Source organism: Halictus rubicundus, unplaced genomic scaffold, assembly GCF_050948215.1.
Source record: "Halictus rubicundus isolate RS-2024b unplaced genomic scaffold, iyHalRubi1_principal scaffold0295, whole genome shotgun sequence".
In the NCBI taxonomy this organism is placed as follows: domain Eukaryota; kingdom Metazoa; phylum Arthropoda; class Insecta; order Hymenoptera; family Halictidae; genus Halictus; species Halictus rubicundus.
This window is the reverse complement of record NW_027488836.1, coordinates 226376-251264: the sequence shown is the minus strand read 5'-3', so window position 1 is coordinate 251264 and position 24889 is coordinate 226376. Positions and strand designations below refer to the sequence as shown.

Below are 24889 nucleotides of genomic sequence, written 5' to 3'. Positions count from 1 at the left end.
TTCCTTCTGTGGTTTACCCCAAACGAATTTCGCATTTTTCTTTAATAGTTCTGTCAACGGTTTAGCCTTTGCTGCAAAATCTTTAATAAATCTACGGTAATAGCCGGCTAATCCCAAAAATTGTTTAATATTTTTCGGGTTTTTGGGACGCGGAAAATGTTTAACGGCTACTATCTTTTTTGGATCGGGCCTTAAGCCTTTTCTGCTAATGATATGCCCGAGATAACCTACTTCTGTTTTCAAAAATTCGCATTTATCTGGCTGTAGTGTTAGGTTTGCATCTGCCAATCGCGAAAATAAACGTCTAACTTTCTTCTCATGTTCTTTTAAATTTTTCGCATACACGACTATGTCATCTAGATATACGAATACCTCGATTCCTTGTAATCCTCTCAGTAATTGATCCATTAACCTTTGAAAGGTTGCTGGTGCATTTTTTAAGCCTTCGGGCATTCGCACAAATTCGTAATGCCCATTAGGTGTTGTAAAGGCTGTTTTAGGCCTATCTTTTTCATTCATTTCAATTTGCTGGAAACCACTGGCTAAATCGAAGGTTGAAAAATATTGGGCTTGACCCAAATGGTCCAGAATCTCAGAAATATTTGGTAACGGATAAGCGTCTCCTATCGTTTTCTCATTTAATTTCCTAAAATCTACCACCATCCTCCATCTAGGATTGCCTTTTGAATCGGGTTTTTTCGGAACTATCCATAATGGAGAGTTATATGGTGATTTAGATGGCTTAATAATTCCGTCTTCTAATCTTTTTGCAATTTGTTTATCTATTTCTTGTTTATGAACTATTGGAAATCTGTATTGTCTAGTGTTAATAGGAATGTCATCTGTTGTGTGAATGTGGTGTTTAATACAAGAAGTTACAGGCAATTTATCAGTAGGTAGGTGGAAAATATAAGGAAATTCTTCAACGATATCTATTACATGATCTTTTTCTTCTACGCTTAAGTGGTCTAGATGTAATCTATTCACTATTTCTGTGACTCTGTCAGTGGTTTCTGGCATTTCTTTATCTGAATCTGTCTCGAAGTATTCCTGTTCTTCGGGAAAATTATGCAATTCGAAAGGAATCAATTCCTGAGGTGGAATCTCTATTTGCACGTCTTCATCTAGAGAATTTATAGCTAGGACATGGCACACGCCGCAATCGTTGACCGATACGGCTGCTTCGCCAATATATAATCCATCCTTACATTGCAATCTTGGTAAATATCCTTCCTCCAGATTTTCATTTACTACGTCTATGGCGACCGCTTGTCGACTTCTAGCTTTTATTGTTAATATACGCGGTTTTAAATTCTTACGTTTCGGATTTTCCAATGCGTTTCCGTCTACAAATGGAATCGGTCGAATTGGGTCGCTCATGGTTACAATCGTATTATTTGTAAATGAAATTTCTGCTTGTTCATTACGAAGGTATTCTCTACCTAGTATACCATCGCATTGTAGTGGAAATGTTTTCCCTACTACATGAAATTTCACCGGTCTATTTCGCAACTTGACCATGACTGTACCTATCGTCTTTACCTTTTCGGTAGTTATTCCCGACATTATAACCGATTCGTCAATTGACACACGTAATTCCTCATTTAATGAATTTAACTTTATAATGTTTATTTCTGCACCGGTGTCGATTAGAAAGTGTGCTGCTCCCGTGCGTAGATCTGGTGAAATTATTTTTATTATTGGGGCATCACGTTTAATTTCTATTGTATTTACCGGCTGTTCTTCTCTAATGTTTTTACTAACGGTTGACGCTGTGTTCCTAAAGCTGGACTCTCCGTCGCGTCGACACGGCGAGTCGTTTGTGAGTTTAAATTCTGACTATTGTGTGTTTGAAAACGAACGTTATGTGGTGAAGGTGAACGAGACCTAGCTATTGTCGGTTGGTAATGTGTTTGATCTGAATGTTTTGAAGTTGAAGGTTGAGGTGACTGTTGCCGGGTTTGGAATCTACTATTATCTCTATACCGATAGTCATTTCGAGGTCGTTCTGAATACCAATTTTGTTTATCATCTGTACGATAGGACGAACAACACGGCGGAATTCTACACGTACAATGACAGTGTGAATTTACTGGTTCACGAAATTTTGAATATCCGAAATCATTATATCGGTAATTTTGCGATCTAAGTGGTGAAAAACTTCGCGGACTCGGCGATCTTGACCGATGATCTCGATAAAGCGGGTAGTTCCGAAATTCCCTATAGTTGTCTCTACGTGACTCGCGCGGAGGATAACTTTCCGAGTGATCAATACGCCTTCGATTATCGTAAGACGGTATCAATCCCGTACTCATTTGATCTTCTACTCTTAGAGCAATTTCTAGCGCGCTCTCTAACGTAGATGGATCTCTCTGAGCCACCGCTCTCGCGAGCTCATCGGGCAAACCGCGGATAAACGAATTTAACGCGGTCGCTTTCGCATAAACGACTATGCTATCTGCCTCGTCTACGTATTTATCCTTGATCGAACTATGGAATTTACCGATTAAGATTTTTAATCTATCGTAAAAACTATACACCGATTCATGCTTTTTCATACGAATTTTTGATATCTCTTGCTGATAATATTCGTGTGATTTGTCCTGAGAAAAACGTCTTTTTAAATGTTTAATTAAATTGTCAATTGAATCAAACGATAGGTCGTATATACAGTCTCGAGCTTCCCCTCGCAATTTTGAAATCACCGCGCGAATAAACATTTTCTCACAGGTTTGCGGAAGGCAAAACGCGGCATTTTGAATATCTATCAGAAAATCCGAAATTGAAATGTTACTTCCGTCAAAATACGGTATCAACGCGGTTGCTTGTTGCAACGCGAGAGTCTCAGCCATCGCCTCAGACGCAGCATCATTAAAATATTTCGATTTTAATGCCGGGTTAGATACTGGATTCGGCATTTTTACCAAGATAATGCACAGTCAGTAATGATAAAATTCTCAGATAAAACAATAGATAATATCATAAATAGCACAATAAATATAAAATAAATAACACAATAATCGATAAATAAATAACACAATAAATAATATAATAAATAGCAAAATAAATAATATAATAAATAGCAAAATAAATAATATAATAAATAGTACAATAAATAATATAATCATAAAATATCAATGATTGTCAATAAATAAAACAAATCAATCTTTCGAACCCAAAATTATTGGAACTTTTGCAAAACAATTTTAACAATTAACATAATATAAGTTCAGAAATATGTGTATATACTCAGGAAAAAAGAAAGAAAAGAAAATATACAAGAATAAGTAAATCAATGAATGAATAAATAAATAAACAATTAATTAAATGAATAAATGAATCGATAGATCAATAAATAAATAAATAATAAGAATTAAATAGATTATTAAATCATACAGCTACATATATATATACATATTCACTCGACTAGTATCTCAAAGAAATTATTGAAAATATTTCATAAAAAAAAAAAATAAAAAAAAAATACTGCGGTCAATAAGATAAAATATCATAATCAATCCATAAGATTCCAACTCTAATTTTCATTCAGTAACGAATAATATCTAATCAAAGGGCAAATTTTGAAATTCTATATAAAAATGTATAGAGAAAAATTTCCAAGAAACGGGGTTGTACAACGAATTGTAATAAACTAATTTCCGATACTAAATTCTGTTACGAATTTAATGTTAAGCTAAATTTTGGAATAAAACTTTGTAAATGAAATTTTAAAAGAGATCCTCTTTCGAGAATATCTCATAAAGAAAAATCAGGATTTGTAACGAGATATTCTTCAGAATTTTCCGTTTCTTATAATGGCGAAAAATTTTAAACAGCATCCCACTTCTGACACCAAAATCTGTGACGGCTACGCGGTCTCTCGGAAGAAAGCACGATCTAACCCGAGAGCGCGGGATCTACAAGCTGTCCGGATTTAAAGAAACGCGGGTTCGATAGGAATATTATGGATCGACACAACTAATCGAGTGACCACGCAGTAACAAATGTATATTCTCAAAAGACAAGTAAAAATAACAAATGATAACAATATAAACGGATAACAAAATAGCTCACCAAAATCACAGCCTCTCGTAACAACAAAACAACGCAATTGAAACGCTGAACTAAGAATAATTCTCGGTATACAACCTGTAACTAGAAGACAAGAGAAAACCGTTACAAACGCTCAAAAGAGAGACCAGCGCGGAAACTAAGACTTTACGAATAAAAATACAATATTAAAACTGGAACTTAACAACTACGAGCACACGGGCTCGGCAAGACTAATAGAATAAAAGAAACTATAACTAATTAACGGAAACTCAGACTTTCGCCCGGGCGATACAAAGAAAACCCTGAACGAACTCTGTCTTAACGAGTTTACGGCTCTATCGACACGCACCTCGCGCTTGTACATCGAAGAAGCACAATCCTTCGCTAGGTTTCGGCTAGCTCGGCCCGCTGGCCGGCTCCCCTCCCTTCGCGCCTAACCAATTAGATTTGGGTCTTAGTTCGACAGCCCAATCACGCGCGTTACGCATACTTCCCACTCACGCACAACATTCCTCTCGCTCACGCACTCTTCTCCAACGGTCGTCGATCGGCGAAGCTACGGTAAACAAAAAGGACCTAGGACGGTCACTATACCCGCGCCGAACGCTCGGTGTGCTCAGTTAGGGTGACCCCACAATTGCAAAGAATTACCGAGCACAGCCCTTTGTTCGCACGCCCAACACCACGCGACTAGCCTCTCCTCGACCGTTGGGATAACCGCTTAATGCCCACGGCCCGACTGGCGAGGACGCGAAACAATAAACAAGGTGACGAACGGGACGCCGTCAGCTCTGCCTATACCTAAACTAAATACTAAATCTAAGTTATAAACGTTTCCGGACGGCGTTGATTCCAAGAAGGGTATTCGTTACTTAAATACATTCAACGCGTAATAAACTAAAATATTATACATCGTCAAAGGCAACACTGTGATCAATTAGGGAGATCCCACAATTCCTAAGAATTATCAATCACAGTGCCACCGACGGTTAAAGCCAAATGGTTACAAAAATAATAACTATTGCTTAAAACGAATCATTATCAAAAGCCGCACCGTGGTCAATTAGAGAAATCCCACAATTACTAGAATTATCAACCACGGTGTTACCGACGATTTGAAACCCCAAACAATAATTGTTCGGAACGTAACAGTATACATTTGAAAATGAGTGATCTTGTTTCAATTTCATTGTGCAAATTGGTATACTCAAGGCATAACAAGTTTACAGATTGGAAAACTGTAGACAGAATTTTATCGCTACCTGCTCCAATGTTCGTGTCAAGTGACTCGACATAGTTAATTTGTGTACCGACACTGATAGGGATATTTCATATATTAATATAATGTGCATATTTAAAGTCAAATGAGTTGCTATCGTCACTGTACACAATATCAAGCTAAAGTACTTAGCACAAGTACATTAGAATAGATTGATTATCCACTTGGGAATTATTAAAGTTTAATACTGAGCCGAGAGAGGAGATATTATTGAAACTGCGAATGTAGTTCCAAAATTATGTAGGTCTGCTGTGGATTGTTAGTTCAGGTTTGTGAACGTGTGTCAGGCAGAGGTTAGTGAATATAGATTTACGCTAATTTTAACAGAACCAAATCACGGAAAAAGATATTTGTTTAATCAACGATATTGATTTAGAGAGGAACCGACTAAGATAAAAGGACATAGATCGTGTGTTATAAAGGAACACTGTTATTAGTTATACAGGGTGTCCCAATAATATTGTACTTCCCCGTAAGGGGTGATTTCCAAGCTCATTTGAAGTGACTTTTTCCTTTGAGAAAATCGTCTCCGCGGTTTTGTTAAGGAGTTATTACCGAAAAACACGAACCAATCAGAGCGTGGCTACAGTGGACAGATTACAACTCGGCCAATGCTAACGCCACACTCAACGTGAGGCGCTGTAACCGCGTTCTTATTGGTACGTGTTTTTCGTTAATAATTCTTTAACAAAGCCACGGAAAACATTTCCACACAAGAAAAAGTTACATCAAATGACCTCGGGAATCACCTCTTTCAAGGAAGTACAACATTTTTGGGACACCGTTATAATCGAAGTATAGTGTAGCGGTACGAGATTCGCATCGCAAGATGTTAGAGTTGACCGCCTGCAGATGTTAGGGTCTAAGGTAATAAAACCTACCTTGACTTTTGCAGGATGGCAGAAATTATTTTATTTCCGAATGACTTTACGGGTGTAGAAAATTTAACTACCCCATCATAAACGTTGCCAGCCGAGTACCGCTGGGCCTGTCCGACCGCGCGGCACGCGCGGTCCCGACAAGACCTTTTTTCCAAACATTTGGCGACCACCTTTGCCAGTGACCATAAACAACAGATGCGGGATTTCCTACCCCCGCGAAGCATAGCTCCGCCTTCCTATCTTCGGAAAGGTAACGCCTTTCGGAAGATCAGGATATAAAGGGAGGAAATCCAGAAAATCTACTTCTTGTACCTCTTGCACTTCTCGCGCTTCGTGTCTACGTACTTTGTCTGTCGGTCTCATTGTACATTGAACACGCGATTAAATAAACAGACTATCCTGTTAAATAAACTGACTCTGTTTTGTGGTAACATAACCACAATAGTATCAGATGCATAGTTGTTTGGCGATTGAAGTAAGAAACAGACTGATATCTTTTTAAAAAGGCTTACAGTTTTCTATGTCGAAGTTGTAACAAAATATACTTAAGCAATGCTATTCGAACAATTAACCCTTTCGGTACGAGTGCTCTGTCGCCGTGACACTCCGGCTGTACGAAGCGAAGCACACTGCGGACAAATGGCCTATTTTTGGGCAGTTCTCTAAAGGTCATTAATGTATATATAAAGGTAATTCTTCACAGAAAATGAAATTTACCAATATAATTAATAAGTTTAACAAGAAATTAACAATTTTTATTGAAAAAAATGTATTTATAAAAACTAAAAAATTAAAATAAATAAATAAATAAATTAACCATACGTAAAGTTAATAATAAGAAACTTAAACAAATTATAATAGTAGTAAACAAAATTAACAAACTTAACAAATCGCTACTCGCTATCCGACTCATTCTCAGTACTTTAAATGTGATCATAAAATAAAACATATATTAAAAACAAATTCAGAATGCGTAAAAATGATTATTATTTGATTATTAATAATAATTCGTGATATACACGAATATTGAATTTTTCTATAAAAGTAAATTCCGCACTGTGAATGTGGCGGATAAATGGCAAAATTTTCGACAAAAATCCAAATTTGTTTGGAAACAGAAAATTAAATTTAACAATACAACTAATATATTTAAAAAGAAAATTAAAAAATTTTCCACAATAGATCCTAAGCAAACAAAACTATAACAAGTAATATATCCGAATAAGAATCTCAGGATGTATTTTGCCGTTTTTGTTATATGTTAATTTGAAGTTTTATATGCAATTAATAAATAGAACCACCGTTGAAAATTTATACAAGTTTAATGTACATGTAATGGTAATTATTCACAAAAAATGAAATTTAACAATTGTAGCCATGAGTAAGGATTTAATCAGGGTATGCTGGATAAAAGAATTTATTTTTGGGTTAGGAACAGGGGTACAGGAAAGTGAGGTATATGTATAAATTCATTCAATTGCTCGCATTATAAATCACAATCATGCAAACTTTCTCTCATCACACGTATACTCTAGCTAGGTTCCGTGGTATTTTCGCAACCGATCCGAAGATGCTCTGTCCTCTCTCGCTCGACAAGGCGTCCAGGTATTATCGCCGTACTCTCCTGCCGGGGTGCTAATGCTAACCAAGAGCGGCCGTGGTCCTTACCTCGTCCTCTCTCTCGGAATAGCAAATAGGCCGAGTCCCTCCGTGATCCCTCTATTTATATAAATTCGTTGCTATCCGCGAACGTGAAATCAACACCCGGTCGTTAAGCGTGATTCGACTTTTCGAGCGCTCCCCTCGCGTCGCTTCCCCGCGTGATTGCCTACAAACTCCCTTCGCGAAACTTCTAGAAGCTTGTCGTTCCGCGTTTTGTTTTACTTTTCCGTCTCGAATTTTCTATACATGCTACACAATAAAATTAATGAATTAAAAAAAATTAACAATATGTATGTATAAAATTGATTGTTAAATGATTGCTCAATGATTAATAATATCAATTTCCTCCTAATATGCAATTTGCCAAAGGAATTTATCGTACATCGTGATATGCACGTGTAGTGAGATACATATGTATATCCCGCTTGTCCACACTGTGCGCCGCTCCGAAAATGCACACATAGCGCGTGGTCAGTTGTCTTTTGTATGAAGATTTTCCTAAACGTTAAATGAGAACTGTGTTTAATTAAACAATGTTTCCTCTAACAAGTGGCGTTTATAGTTTTAATATTAAAAGGCATTTATATAAAATCCGCCATTATAGATGGCGCTCGTGTATACAGGCTGTCACATGGATGCCGGATATATCCGACGCTCGTACACACAGGTCATCAGATGGATGCCGGATATATCCGGCATTCTTGCCGAAAGGGTTAACAAACTAATATTTTAAGAAGTTAGTTTTAATAATACACATATATGCCTCATAATTTTATTTTAATTCTTATTGTGGCCTAATTCCGGGATTTACATATTGTGTTGCAACACCAGAAATTATACTACAAGACGATCAAAGGGTGTACATATTTTTAGCGAAATTAACATTTTTTTGCAGAGAGTTTTAAACGTAATTTTTGCCAATCTAAGAAGGCAATTCCAAATATCGTTTGACTCAATGGGTACTTGTTGACAATTTTGCAAATTCAAATTAGAAATACAATTGTTGTAAAACTAAACTTCTTACATCTCTGCAGGTATGAAATTCAAGATATTCGTCATTAATTCTTTTTAATGATGCATATGCTCATAAATTTAATTTAATTATTAGACTGCGGATTTTTATGCATTTACGAAAAATTGGCCGAGCGTTAAATAAAACAGTAAAAGATTAGAACAATCTAAGAGGATCGATACGTTTTTTTCAATGTATCAAAATTATTAAGGGATGAAATACATTTTATACGATTCCTGCTTCTCATAATCGATGAAGAACATGTTCGTTTTGAATAAAGTTTCGCAGTCTAGTAATTATTTAATCTTCAGTGTTTCATCTTCCCTTATTCTAGTATGTTAAGATGAAAAATTTTATCAACAGATAAAGCGTTCTCTAAACAGAACATGTAATTTCATAAAATAATTTTTACTTCATATTTATAACAATTTGAAAAAGGGAGATTACTTGTTTGAATAGTAGAATTTTACAACTTTTTTAAACAAGTTCCGTTGTCAGACCGTATAACGTCTTGAAGCAGCAGAGAAGCGTACGCCATCAATCCTATCGTTAAAACTGAAATAACTTAACGAAGCTTCTAAAACATATTCCTTACGTTCTGATATCAAATTTTATGCGACGTATAAACGAGTACGTTGGTACTATAAACTTTCCTTTACTGTTTACTTCGATAGCTATGCTCGCTTTACTTCCGGACCGTCTGCAGTTTCAAGAATTTTATTGGATACTCTGAATTATTTTGAGGAAAGAATTTTGGTTCACCGAACAAATTCGACGAAGTTGTCCTTAAAAAGAGTAATCTTAATTGCTTCAGCTTAGATTTAGTTTCACCTTATCCGAAAGACGAATGGTTCCGATTGCTATAGAAAACAAATAAAGTTCGTTAAACAAATTTCGTTAAAAAAATATTGCAACAATCTAGCTGGACTACTCATTTTAAAGATAGAAGCCTCTACTTTTGCCATCCGCCGTTCATTTTTATTTAAGATATCTTTGTATGTCACAATCGCTGGTAAACTGAAAATATCTGTGGTCTCCAATATGTTGCAAATTGAAACGTCTGAAAAAACATTGACAAATTGTTCCCGCGACTGAAACCGCTGTGGATTTAAAGATTGAAGTTCCCTCTTTACAACGAATGCTTAAACCTTGATTTACGATTTTTTTCTAGCCGATTTACAGAAATTCGAATGGAAGGTCTATTGCCATCTTTGCAATAATATAAGGAACAATATCCTCACACGATGAAACTCGTTACTCATTTTTGTTTTATAAAAGAGTCAGAAGAAAATCGTAAATTAAGTTTGAAGCAGTCGTTATAAAAGGGAAGATTGAATCTTGAAATCTGTAATCGATTCATTCAGAAAACAAAATTTTTTATGCTTTTTCAGACTTTTCAATGTATAGCATTTTCGACCAAAAACTCGTCCTCAGTTTTTCACCTCTCATATTATGCACAAGTATCCTAAAAAGAAATGAATGGTGGTCTGCGAAAGTAGAGGCTTGGAGCTTTAAAATGAGTCCAGGTGTATGTATTGCTGTACTATTTTTTTAAACAAAATAATCCAAATATTGACAATTTGTTCATGTACTTTTTTTACTGTATTTATATAAAATTATGTTAATCATCGCATAAATGGATAAAGAATCAGTACATAAATAAACACGGCCACAACTGTTTCAGAATGACTCTGAATGTACTATATGAGGATTAAGATTGTTTCACAAGTGTGCCTGTCACAAATCTTTAAACTTAACGAAATCATCGATATGTCCGCTGATTCGTTGTCTCCACTGTTACGAGATTAAAAGGGAAATTACTACTCCTGGTAGAGTAGTTCCAATCAAAATTAATGTGGGAGCGCGAGCATTCCCTCTCGAAGGTGTCTCGATGCGACGTTTCGGAACGTTGCGATGGGAGGCTTCGAGAAGCATGGCGACCGTTACGATCATGGAAAATTCGAGAACTCGGAAAAACAAATAAAATGCTCAGAGGTGCCGGGCCTCGCGGTCTTTTGTCGCCGAACCACGAGCGTGAGAGGTTGATTGTAACGTTGATCATATTTTCTGGACATTATATAATAAAATTTTGTTTTATTAAACAATTTGTTAGCCCATTACCCGTCTCAATCCTACATTAATTAGGCGATAACTGAAGCAATTATTTGAATGAATACGGTAAGAGACTCAATTACTGTACCTACATTAATCAGACGTATTTTTAAAGCATAATGAATATTAAAAAATATGTATATATCAACTGATTTTAATGGAAAAAATGTAATATATCTTTTTTATATTCATTATGCTTTAAAAATAAGTATAACTGATATAGGCGCACAGTAATTCTTACCGTCACAGTAATTGGGTCCCTTACCCTGTTCGAAATGAAAAATGATCCTTTCGTAGTTTAAAGAAATAGAGAAGAACAGTCGGCCATATACAAAGAAAACAATCAGTTTCACTTGAATGTGAACGTTACAGAGAATGATGTAAGCAATGTGATAAATATAGACCACTTTTAACCCTTATTGCTTCGATTATTTTTTCGTACCACCGAGAAAAAGGAAAACATATTTCTAAATTAACGTTTTATTTTTACTAAAGATGGCCATTTCATTAGCATTGAGATTTTGTATGTGAATAATGTTTAGAAGAGATGCTCGATTTATTCGGTGGAATACTTTCCGACAGAGGTAGTATAATTGTGACTCACACTTATAAATTGTCGAAATGTCGGCACCTAGAAACGCGCGTATGGTCTTTCACAATGATATCGAATGAGTGTGAGGAAGTTTGCTCGGTTAGCTGGGTTGAATCGGTGGCTGGATGGGCTGGTGCAAGTACCAAAGTAAAGTTTGGCTTGGTTACCGTCCGTGATCCTCCATCGAATCACCAACGGAGTGATAACGATAACTCTAGCAACTGCTCAAGCTAATATCGATTGTTATTAGACGCCGCCGTACGAAATTCGCTTGCCAATTTTGCTGCACAGTCGAAACCAATGGCCCGATGCTAGGCGATCCAAAGATTGGGACTGTGTCGATTGTTTTATCGGTCACTTGTTTCTTCTTCTCCTCCTTTCCAATGCGAAAAGATCTCAGCATTTCATTCGCTTACATCTTATGATATGTTACAAGAAACAGAAAAAGGTCACTTCTAAGTCACCACTACACACTAGGTTTTTTCGTCGGACGTACCGAGCAGATGCCACACACACTATTTTCAGGATTGCAGAATAATCGTTTATCCTTTATTGTAGGCTCGTTAGAATTAACTCTCCTTTTGCAGATTAATCGTGCAACATACATAGCTCTGGTATTTAAGTTTGGCGTAGTTTAAGTGACGTAGCGCATTTTACCATACTATGTTACCGTCATCAAGGTAATCTTAGCAATCTATTGTAGTATGAATTTTGGATGACTAAAAAGTTTGCTTGTTAGTAGGAAAATGCCAGAACGTTGAGCACATATTACCTCAATAATTTTGCCGTGTGTCATAAGATTGATTGATTATAAGTAAAATGTTGATGAAATTACTGTTTGTATTACGTGGTGCACTGTGTTTTTATTGGATTTCCTCGTAGCTAAAATATCAGAAATTAATCGAATATTCTTCGATTTGTAAAAGTAATATTTTAAAAGTTACCGGCAAGGAGAAGGAAGGAAAACAATTGCATTGTTATAATTTAGCAAAAAAAAGTTCTGCAATTTATGCGATCTGCATTGTACTCGACGAGGACAACAGTATTTTACAGCTAACTGTAACAGACTATACATTACGCACTCCATAATCTCATAGTCTATGACAAATATCAATATTAAACAATATGGGTAGTTTCATACGCAACACTCTTAAAGATTAGTGCTTATCTTGTAACAGTACTTTAGTTATTGTTCTTGAGCACAGTAGTGGAATGTGATTTCATTTGTCACAGATAATTTCTGCGTCTAGTCGTTGGCTCGGTGGAATATTTATACTAGGAGTGATCGATTCCATTCTCATAATTGTTATTTGATTATCGATCACGGTATTGTGGGCAACCTGCGAACTTATACTACAAACAATTTGTTAAAAGTATTATAGAATATAAAAACTTTCGAGTAAAAATCGATAATAATGGTAGATATGTACAAAAGTTAAAGTTTCCTTGAAAAATTGAACTTTTACAGATTACGGGTATAAAAGCTTACCGAATTCCCTTCCTCGTAGAAAATTCATCCGTTACGGTATTAGATTTATCAGCGCTTATACGTTAAAATTCGTACAGGTAACAGTTTTTGTTTACGGCAGTGGTGGAGAATATTTCAATCAAATCGTTTGTACGTGAACAATCGTTTAATGCGTAGAACATGAGAAACACTGGTACATGTGTATACGCATGCATACACGTATTTTATTACATAGAAACGTTCCATCTCACGGACTAGACACAGAAATTAATACAGTTATATTACAAGTAAGAATGTTTTTATTTTGCGAATGTTTAAATATGGAGTTACAAGGTTTATCTGTGTAGGGATGTAATGTAAAAACATTGAGTCCGTTTCAATGTAAGTTGGTATGTCATTTCCGAGTGCCGAATAGAAACAACTATGCAGCTGCTGAACTCACATTAAAAAGAAAATCGTTCGATATTGTTATATCAGCGATATTGTTATATCACTTTTATATCAGCAGTTAGAAAATATTTCATTTGATTTCTCATGTCGTCATTCATTTTCAAAACTGATGTACAGTAACAAAGTTCGTTAAGAGCAATCTTGAATTAACGTAGAAACGTTTGTAGACAGTTCTCGAAATTCGTGGAACATTTAGGATACACTTCGTGCACCTTCAAGACATCCTACTTGCTGCTAGAACTTCTACGGTACCATTACCGGACTTATCAAACATGGTGCCGATGAGTATACTAGCTCTATATGCTTAAGCTTGAGCTCGGTTTACACGGATATCGCCATTTCGATTGGTTGACTGAAACAAATGAACTTGGCTGCTATATGTTTTCGATATACCAATTGATCGGTGTAATTGGTGGTACAACTGAAAAGGGGGCGATTCTACGTAATAAAATAAGTCGAAAATGTAGAATAAAATTTGTTCACACGAGGCTTTGTATTCGAGAAAATTGTCTTTGAAAACCCGTAAAGTCCGCGCGCCTAGCATTTGCAGAGAGTAGAATCGGTCGGTCGTGAACAGACCTGTCACATGATACCTATTCAACAGAATATGACATAATTTCATTCTACATTTCCCACTTATTTTTTAAATGTGGAATCACCCCTTTTCTTATCGTAACAAAAAAGTTGAAAAGTAATTGTAAAAAAAGTTTGATGTTAGTTTGTAATTGTGAAACATTGTATTCGATAAGAGCGACAAGATTGAAATTGACTGGGATAAAGAAGCACTTTTATGTTAATCTCGGAACCGACATTGCACTGACGTACTTTCTTTGAAATCTCTGTGTTTCTCGTGTGCAATGCGAATACATTGCTTGTATTTTGCGTTTCGCTCGGAATTATTTCTTCGGAGCAGTTAATGTACAGTCGAAAATAACTCTGCACGACAACGCTAGTTAAATATCTGTTATTTAAATGAGTGTTTAAAAACAATGGATTCCTTGATTCTCTAGAATAGTGCTGGGCACGTTTGGGGCCCCTCGAACGCTTGCTTCCCCCATCAATCGGTCCTCCGTGCAGCGCACGCTTTCGTCGCGTTCGCTGGTGTCTCGCGTTTTCGTTGCCCCACGGTAACGGCGCTCACTGGAAGGGGATAGTGGGCGGGCTATGGTGGGGACGATTTTGCCTGAATTGAAGCAAACGTGCCCGGCACTGGTCTAGAAGGAGTATTTCTCTTCCCGAGAAGATTCAGTCGGAAAGACGATTGAAAAAAATTGTTCTTGCGATCAACACGAACGATGAACTTTATCGAACGACCTTTCGCTATACGCTGAAGCACGCGCGTGCACACGTTATATCGTTATAATAGAACGAGTATTACTCTATTTTTAACATACATATATCTTGCGTTTCATCTATATCCGCCGGGTTACTTTTCACATTGTTGCCTAGATCAAGCATACTTGTTCGGACTACAAGAAGTGTAAAGTTTTACATCTCCGTATTCTCCTCGGTCTCTTCGTCAACTTTCGGCAACATGTAAACACTAGGAATCGACGGCACGTGATCCTCGAGCTTCAGAATCGGCTTGCAGTCTCTAGTGACGTCTACCTGATTGAAACAGTCCTTTAAGATATTGATTTCGTTCTCGTGGGCGAACAGACTGGTAGGTGGATCTGTTCCGCATATGTCGTTCTCGTCGTTGCCGTTCCTGTGGCACAGGTTGCCAGACGGAAATTGTCACGAGGTCAACGCGAAAGGATCCGTTGACAGCTCGTCCACACTTGGACTGGCTTTGATCGGCTCCGGTTTTTCCACCTGATGGCTGAGCCTATGGACGATCTCATCATGGAGGATGTTGAAGCACATCGCGGTGATTGCGATCCCAGACATTATGTAGCAGGAGCAAAACCAAATGGTTACGTTCCTCGACTCGTAAAGATTCTGACGGGGGTAGGAACCGGGAACCATATCGCCGAACCCAATCGTGCTCATGCTCATGAAGCAGAAGTAGCTTGCATCTGCGATCAAATAAGAAACAAGACGGTTAAATGCACAATATAACCCTTTCATTGCTGGCGTAATCTTAAATGAAAATCTATCGGTTCTTCAATCCAAGTGCCTTCCGATTCTAGATTTAAGGGGGTATTTTGGTTTTGAACTTTCGAAGAATCCATTTTCTTTAATCCTTAACATTAGGATTACGAAGCGTTAAAATGGGATACTTTACAATACTTTATAAAAATAGCAAGAATTTATCTATTAAATTTTGAGCCATTATTACAATAATATATGCCCAAAGAAATAAGTTTGTTGAACAAATTCTCATAGATGCATCGGTACAATCTCAATAATTGTACATTATTAATATTACAACTGAATATATTAAAAATACAATTCAATTCAATTCTATCGAATATTCATTTCAGATAAATCGTCTAAATACACAAATGTTTATATCATTAAGGGCGAAGGGTAGTCACGTGTTTGGTATGTGTCGTGGTTTGGATGTTAAATAGAGAATTCACCCAATATACCAATAAACATTTATTAAATGAACAACAAAAACTTAACGACGTAACAAGCAACAACAAATGAAATAACAATGAAACAACTGACCTTACAGACTGACCTGAACTAACTGACCTTACAGACTGACCTGAACTAACTGACCTTACAGACTGACCTGAACTAACTGACCTTACAGACTGACCTGAACTAACTGACCTTACAGACTGACCTGAACTAACTGACCTTACAGACTGACCTCTTCATCCGTCAGAATCCGTGCTTATATCTAGTCCCCCGCGCCTCCAGAAATTTCCTTCGAACAAGGAAACTTCTGGAGTGGGGATGTCGCTTCCTGTACGTGCCCCTTGGAGAAAGTTCGTGTCCTTGCACCGAACATCCGTGTCCTGGCGAAAGTCAAGGGTTGGCGGCCAAATGTGCACGCCAAGGAAAAACCCCGAACCTGGTCGCCAAATGTGCACCCCAGGTAGGAAAAGACTTCCGGCGACTAAGTGTGCGCTCGGGAAGAGCTTGGGCCTGGCGACCAAGTGCGTCCAAGGTCCCAGCCTGCAAACGACGCTCCTACCTGGGTCCGATGAACCCTTCTCCAAGGGGTCCGCCACACGTGACTTTTTCAGAGTCAGCAGGTCGGTAACTGCTGTATAATTTCCGTTCACAGTCTTCAGACACAGACTTAAGATCCGTTTTGGTTTGATCCGACGGGTCGTTGTCACATGTTTTGCTCTGCATTATCGATATGTATTATGAATTCTGACGCCAGAAACGTGTTTCAAGTTTTTGGCTTTATTTCGCAGAGAATCAAGACAAAAAATAGCTCAATTTGTTTCTGGAGATATTTTCTAGCGTGCGCTACTCTCGATTTCCTCCAGAAAACTAATCCAATGGCATAAAAATGCTTGGATTGCACGGCATGTACATTGTGCGGTTTTTGGTCTACTTCTAATATTTATATTGCCAAATATCTGCATAGTTTCGTCCGTTCATGACCAGAGCGTTAGATTGAACACTCCTCTTTAGAGTGAGCCCTTCCCCAGTGAAAAATATTCTCATATAAGGACGAAAAGTTGAGACACGTAAAATCATGTTCCGCCTAATTTTGTCGGTAACGTAGTCACTCTACCTCATTGTGAATTACGGAGTCTTGGCTCTTAATAGTTACACATTAAATAATGATATTAAACGCGGAGAAATATTACAAAAATCAAAATTGAAAATTCCTCCATTTTGTAAATAATCAAGATTTTCAATTTATTTTGATTCGGACTTAGTCACATTTATGTGTACTGATTAAATATAATTCATCATTTTTTGGTTTTCAACCAACAGAAGCAAAAGGACCAGAATCATGGCAACGCTCAACAAATATTTTCTAAAACATACTTCATAAAAATGTATATAACTCGTCATTTTTATTGTTTTTGATTAAAAAAAAAAAACAATTTATGTACTTCAAATACCCATAAATGTGTGCGCAAAATCGTAATGTAAAAAGTATAATAGTTCTGCTGAAAAAATTTCTTCCAAAAATAAGTTAATTTTGGGATTTTTCTAAAAAAGTTTGGCCTCATTTTCTAGAAACATTTTACAGGTATCAAAATCTCAATTTTGGAAAAATTGGACTCTTTTTGTTACTGATTTTCAACACACAATATTGCTATTAAAATAAAGGACCACAGTGTAATGTCCCTATAAATATATGGGAGAGAAAAATTTTCCCACGATAGTATGACATGATCGTTGAGACATTACTAATGTAATGACAAAACTTTATTGGTTTTACTTATTTTTTCATGAGATTTTCACCACTATATTTGTGACATTTTTCTGAACATAAAGAGGCCAAACTTAATACGATTTGGATCATATTTATTTGTTTAATTGACGATGTAGCATAAGCTCGATTATCCGAACCGATGCTATCTGAATTCTTTATCGTCCGCATTCAATCAGTAAATCAGTAAATATTTCATCAGGTAATCGTTTTTAATTGGAATATACTAATCTCTATGAAAATTAGAAATTCACTTCCGTGGTAGGTAAGGCACGTTAAATAATTTTTGACATTTTCTGATGCATATCGTTGACTATATATCCCTTTTGAGGCAATGCGTTTCGTTCGGGAAAAATCGGGATTCTCTTTTGCAACGTACCCACAAAGGACCAGTCGTCCAACTTGTGCAGAGTAAAAGCGCCTGCCACAATGTAGCACAGTATTGCACCGAGACAAATGCTGATTGGTGCGAGTATAGTAACGTTTGGCCTGTCACCGGAGCCAAGACTCGACACTTCGTCCTTTGGGCTGGCCACTGTGCTCGTGAACGTTGACGCATTTGCGCGGACATAAAAGGGCTCCTGTAACTGCAATTGCTGTTGCTGCTGAGCCACTTCTTCCTGCTGCCTTTTCTTCCTCATTCGTCTCTCCTTCTCCTGGGCCCATGTCAATTTAAAAGCAATTTTAAGATCGATCTACCAAGAAAGTGCCTTCACTTTCCCGCACTGTTTTGCAATATTCCTTTCCAAATTGATCTTATCAAGATCAACATGGAAAGATAAACTTTGTGTACACGGATTTGCAAATAAAAAAATACACAAATTATTCGAGGATTACATACATCTAGAGACGCCAAAGGAAGGGTTATACTTGAGGATTGTTTCGTGAAATTTCGATCGAACAAATTCTTCTATGCTTCTATTATTATCATTATTCAGTTTTTCAATATGGAAAATATTTTCATTTACGACGTCATCTCTTTCATCTCGACGTCAGCAACAATTCTATTATGTCCAAAACGTGTGGTGCCATTTAAAAAAGTCAAGGTGACCTTTACTTTTTTACGTAAACAGCATTTTTTTAGATTTAAGAATATGCGGACGTGTAACTCGCCAAGTATTGACAAACTTTTGTCTAAAAACATTTTTTAATTGCACTATCGGAAATGCCTAAAAAATGGTGACATAACTTAACGGGGGGACCCTGTATATATGTATATTGATCAAAATAATATATGTATGAATATGATGTAGGTACCTTTTTAACATTACGTAAATAATAAGTGTTGTATTTCATGTATTTTAAAATATTTAATCTCTCATTTGCTCTACTTATCAGTTATTGTTCCTCTGAGAAATATAACTCCACTTTCCTGCTGTACCACAGTTTACATTCACTCTGTATAATAGTGAAGATATTCATATTTTACCGTGCAAGAGAAATGTATCGCTTTTCGGTCTCATGAGGATTGAACATCATACATCTTTTCATGCATCAGTACCTACAGTCAGTCAAAAAAGTCTCCGTACACCGTACAAGAATTTATTTAATGTTGCACAATTTTAAAGGAAATGGTAATAAATAAATAATTCTTGCGTTATTATGTTCACAAACGTAACATTTATTAACAGTGCAAAAAAGCTATATTACATTTATTTGTTAACAAATAAACAAAGGAAAAAGTAAAACTCAACGAAAACGAGGTCAAAAAAGTCTCTGTACATGTAACACTATTATTCATAATTTGTTAATTAGTGATCAGTTGGGCCGCCTTTTAATTTTATAATTTCTTGCATCCTCTTTGGCATTGTTTGAACTAATTTTTGTATTGTACTTGGCTGAATATTTTCCCATTCCAACAATATATTAGATTTTAGGTCTTCCTTGTTTTTTATTGTGTATTTTTTCAAATTTCTTTTTATTTCTCCCCACAAATGTTCGATTGCATTAATGTCGGGAGATTGTGGAGGTGTATGCAGCTGTTTCGGGACATTGTATAATACCCATTCCTTTACTTTCTTAGCCATGTGCTTAGGGTCGTTATCCTGCTGGAAGATAAACGACTCTTCAAGATGTAATTTTCTGGCACTGTTTTTTAAATTTTCTTTCAAAATGTTCAAATATTCATGCTGATCCATTATACCGTCAATAAAGACTAAATTTCCCACCCCTGCTACACTCATACACCCCCACACCATCACGCTGCCGCCTCCTTATTTAAACGATGGGAGTTTTTTGAGTTTCATCTGTTCATTTGGTTTTCTCCACACTTTAACATTTCCCTCCGAAGTAAAAATAGTGAATTTACATTCATCACTAAATATAACATTATTCCAAAAGCTTTGATCCTTATTAACGTGTGCCTTTGCAAATTCAAAACGTTTTCTTTTATTAACTTTACTTACGAACGGTGTTCTCCTGGCTGTACGACTATTGTATCCAGCTTTTCTCATAACATTTCGAATAGTTTCAGACACTACTTTTATATTATAGTCATTTTCTATCATACTGGCCAATATTGGTGCACTCGTTTGTGGATCACAACGAATTGTTCGTAGGATTGCACGTTTATGATTAGTATCTAATTTTTGTGGTCGACCTGTACGTTGTAAACTTTGAATAGATTTAGTTTTTGCGTATTTCTCAAGAATATATTGTACCGAAGAATGTGTCCTTTTTACTATTTGACCTATTTTTCTAATGGATAATGAATCTTCTCTTAATTTTATAATTAAATCTTTGGTCGCAAGTGGTACTTCCATTTCGGAGAAATTTTTTCGCGAAAACGTCTTTTATTCTTGCTAACAGCCAAGCAACTAAATTATACTTGACCATAGAGTGTTTCCTTGAGAGTTATTTGTAAACATTCAGCTGAACCGTTAACAAAGGAAATAAATTTACACGCTCACAGTCTCTGTACGGAGACTTTTTTGACCTCATTTTTGTTATGCTCGTCATTTTCGTTCGTTTATTTGTTAACAAATGCATGTAACATCTTTTAGTTTGCACTAATAATTAATGTTATATTTCTGAATATAATAACGAAAGAATTATTTATTTATTACCATTTCCTTTAAAATTATGCAACTTTAAATAAATTCTTGTACGGTGTACGGAGACTTTTTTGACTGACTGTATATACATATGCCTAAGGAATTTACGTGTGCAAGACTCTCCACTATTTTCTTTTTTTTCACGATCGTTTTGAATTCCTCTAAAATTAATAGGTTATCACATTGTTTTACTAAAACTTCCAATAATTTCTAATAATCTTTAAATTGTAATATATTCATTTATAAACAGCAAATATATTTCCTTGTCCTTTCGTTCCTGTACGAGTGCAGAGTTCATGCAAAATCTGTATCTATTTGGGATACAAATGACTTCCACCTATCAAGACATTGTTAATTGTAAGAGAGCAACAAAGCAAAGAGCAATATATGTATTGTATATGTATGAAAAGTAAAAAATCTTTAATCAATACTCGTTTGAATTCGAATAATATGGAACTTCCAGAGTTTAGATTCGGGACAATGTAATAGTTAATTGTACCTGTAGTATAGATGTGTTTCATTTGACATTTTACGAGAAATATTCTATCAATTAATGTTTCTTCGCTCACCTCCATTCTTCTTTCATCGTAGCAACAATAGCCGCAATTCGAACAAAGGCAGCAGCAAAGAGCATGTGTAAAGACACCTCTGGCACATCTGGATAACAGACCTCCGGCGCTCGATAGGTAAACCACAGTCAACGGGATCCCGAGGCTGGCGTAACCCATGGTCGCGATTTTACCCCACGTGGATTTCGGCGTTATGCTACCGCAACCTGGAGAAAGATCATTAAGTATTTAGATAGGGTAAGTATTGCCGAAATTACGTTAGGTTTCCCAAGTAAGTACACACTGAATGGAAAGTGTGTTTTTATTCAAGTGAAGCTTGAGTAGCTTCCAAAGTGAAACTTTTTAAGTTTTCAATGAACTTCATCAGTTTATTAAAGAGTCGAAACGCCTTTCACGTCTTTAACCCTTAAAATATCAATTATCTGGTAGCCTTTCAAGCGTTGAATTTTTTAAAAGAGATACTTCAGGTCTAAATTCTTAAAGCGTTTTTTTCAGTTTCAAAGTACAGCGGTACCAGAAGGCATAATTGAACAGTAAATTTCCAATTTTCGATAAGTTGTCGATATTTAAACTATTATATTTTCGTAAAAAGAAATCGTATAACAATAAACCGTGGATAATGCTGATGCTTTTATAACCCATCAATCATTTTTCTCAGATGTGGTGCATGATGTAGTGGGTGGAAAACTGAAGACACGGTTTTTCTCGAAAATATTATAAATTGAAACTTAGTAAAGTGTAAACTATACAGATTGAAAAGTTCATGCACGTTTTTATACAGGGTGTTTTACATAACTCGAGCATCTAAAATATCTCGCTTGTTTTTTATGATAGAAAAAAATGTCAACGGAAAACATTAGTTGCTTCAGGGGGACAAATATTACGATAAGCAACAAAATGTGTTCAAGGTTATATTTTTTGAGATTTCAAGATCATCGAAGTTTTTTTCAATGGAATGATATATTTTTAGTATCGCTATATGATATCCGAGGTCAAGACGAATCCAACGACCTGTAATATTATCACCTTCACGTGACGTCGAGTACGAAAAATTCATAAAAGTAGGACACTTGACCTAAATAGTGAAACAACGATGACATGTCCCCTAGGGTTTCACGAAATGTTCTTGAACTTTGACTATTGACTGTAAACACGCTTACAATAAATTGTAAACACTGATACAAATTCTTCTCCTTATGATGACTGATATCAGTACGTTTAAGAAATTCTTCGGGATTTATTTGATTGTGAAAGATAACGTTACTTCTCTGAAACGATAGTGTACAGTGATGCAGAAAAGATAGAGATGATTTTAGTTTATGGGTGAGGCTAAAAGTAACTCAGTACAATCATCTCAACTGTACGCAGAAAGATACCCTGAGAGAAATCATCGTCCTCGACAAAGTTTTGACCGCATTGTTCAATTGTTTTGTAGAACAGGGAGTGTTAAACCACTAAACAGAAGACGAGCAAAGCCTGCTACTGGAGAAGGTGCCGAAACTTTTGTATTGGCTACAGTCAATATTGATCCTACTACAAGTTGTCGAAAAATTGGACGTTCTTAGGCATTTGCAAAGCAAGTGTGTCCCGAATATTGCAACGTCATTTTCATCCATACCATATTTCCTTACATCAGGAGCTTGGTGGCAATGACTTTGAGAATCGTGTTGCTTTTTGTATATGGACATTGCAGCAAATACAAAGAAATGAACATTTCTTTTATGACGTTCTCTTTACTGACGAAGCTACTTTTTCTAACCATGGACAACTGAATACACATAATATGCATTATTGGTGCATTGAAAACCCGAAATTACTTCGACAAGTTGTACACCAGCGTCTATGGAGTGTAAATGTGTGGTGTATAATCGTTGGTGATAACAAACTCAAGGTTCACGCGGAGGTGATAATATTACAGGTCGTTGAATTCGTCTTGACCTTGGCTATCATATAGCGATAATAAAAATATATAATTCCATTTAAAAAAACATCGATGACCTTGAAATCTCAAAAAATATAACCTTCAACAATTTTTTTGCCTATTATAATATTTGCCCCTCTGAACCAACTAATGTGTTTTCCTCTGCAATTTTTTCTGTCATAAAAAACAAGCGAGATACTTTAGATGTTCGAGTTAGGTGAGACATCCTGTATATGAATTTATAAAAAAACATTTCAATACTTTTATTCTACTGTGTTTTTGGTCACGCGTTTTTGGTCTAATAATGACAATGATATTTATGACCAAAAATGCAAATTAAATACACTATCAGAATCTGATTTGATTTTGAGGGATCAATGAACATGGAAGGAACAACGGGAGAAAAGTGGAGGGAAGAGAATGACAGAACCGTTAGATAAAAATTAATTATCTTTAATATATATAAAATGAATTGTAATAAATGAATGATAATAAATTAACAACAAATATTAATTACAAAAAGTTACTTATCACTGAAACAACGATCATTATTACAGTGATTTCAAGATGCGATTATCATTTCTTTTATTGACCAGTGAGACAATCAAAATGCATAACTAGGCAACGCCTTCAAATGGAGTGCCGTTAGTCCCTCTTATTATTATCTATCGTTAATTTATTATTATTTATTTATTATAGTTTATTTTTACATATTTTTTTCACTTCTCTTCTTTCGTTTTTCCGTTTTTGTTGCAATTTTGCGACAGTGGTCCAGTGAACGAAAACTTTGTTTATTTAACGTAAAAAAATTATTATTAAATTTTTTATTTAAAAAATTAATTCTAATTAACTATTTCAGATTTTCCTATATTATTTATGATATATCCTTAAAAAATTTCACCTGAAACATTAAATAATCGTAACTTCCGCGCGATTCATTCTTGGAAATTCTGAAAGTTGATTTTTAAACTTACATTGCACCCAAGGGTCTCAAAGTTAGATCAGTATTACACCTTGCCAAAATGATTAGTGTCACATCGATTTCTCTTAAAGGATTTTTTGTATTCCTGCATAAATGAAAAATGAGCGCAACGCAACGTGGCTTCCGGTTAGTCTATATTACTTACTGTTAAACAACATTTGTGAAAAATTCATTTTGCCAGTTAATAGTTTAAGCTATTTGTAATAACCCATATAACTTATAGACCCCTAAGTATTCAATTATAGGCGGAGTAATTACATAACTATTGCTCTGAAAACTGATGAATTCCCAGGAGAAAAAAGGTTATTTCCCAGGCGTGTATCTCCGAAAAAAAATTTAATATTAGGCTATTCAAAAACAATTTTTTTTTTCATAAAAATCAAAAATTTGTCTGTGCGGCGCATTGTAGCCGGTTTAGAAAAAAAAAATATATATATAAATGACATTTAACATTTCGCGAAAATGAAAATGCGAAGGAAGGAGGCCCTTACGAGGGAGGAGGGACGGAATCAGAAAAAGGAGAGTGGCGAATCGATTGGTCTGACGCCGCTAAAGATA

The 24889-nt window shown here is 35.8% G+C and overlaps 1 protein-coding gene across 1 annotated transcript; it reads right to left on the bottom strand.

Annotated features, from left to right (window-relative positions):
• Nucleotides 1-15244: 15244 nt before the first annotated feature.
• Nucleotides 15245-24504, bottom strand: LOC143364147 (uncharacterized). Its single transcript, XM_076804644.1, has 4 exons — nt 24477-24504; nt 21429-21634; nt 18186-18462; nt 15245-15527 (listed from the first exon to the last, which is right to left on the bottom strand). Exons 1-4 carry the CDS (start codon nt 24502-24504, stop codon nt 15247-15249), a joined length of 792 nt encoding a protein of 263 aa, XP_076660759.1. The 3' UTR covers nt 15245-15246.
• Nucleotides 24505-24889: the final 385 nt, after the last annotated feature.

Coding starts and splice junctions, on each gene's coding strand:
- LOC143364147 (XM_076804644.1), bottom strand. CDS start 24,504: ATGAATTTTTCACAAATGTTGTTTAACA. Junction 21,635..24,476: donor TTCACAAATGTTGTTTAACA/GTAAGTAATATA, acceptor ATCTTTCTCCAG/GTTGCGGTAGCATAACGCCG. Junction 15,528..18,185: donor GGACGACTGGTCCTTTGTGG/GTACGTTGCAAA, acceptor ATTTGATCGCAG/ATGCAAGCTACTTCTGCTTC.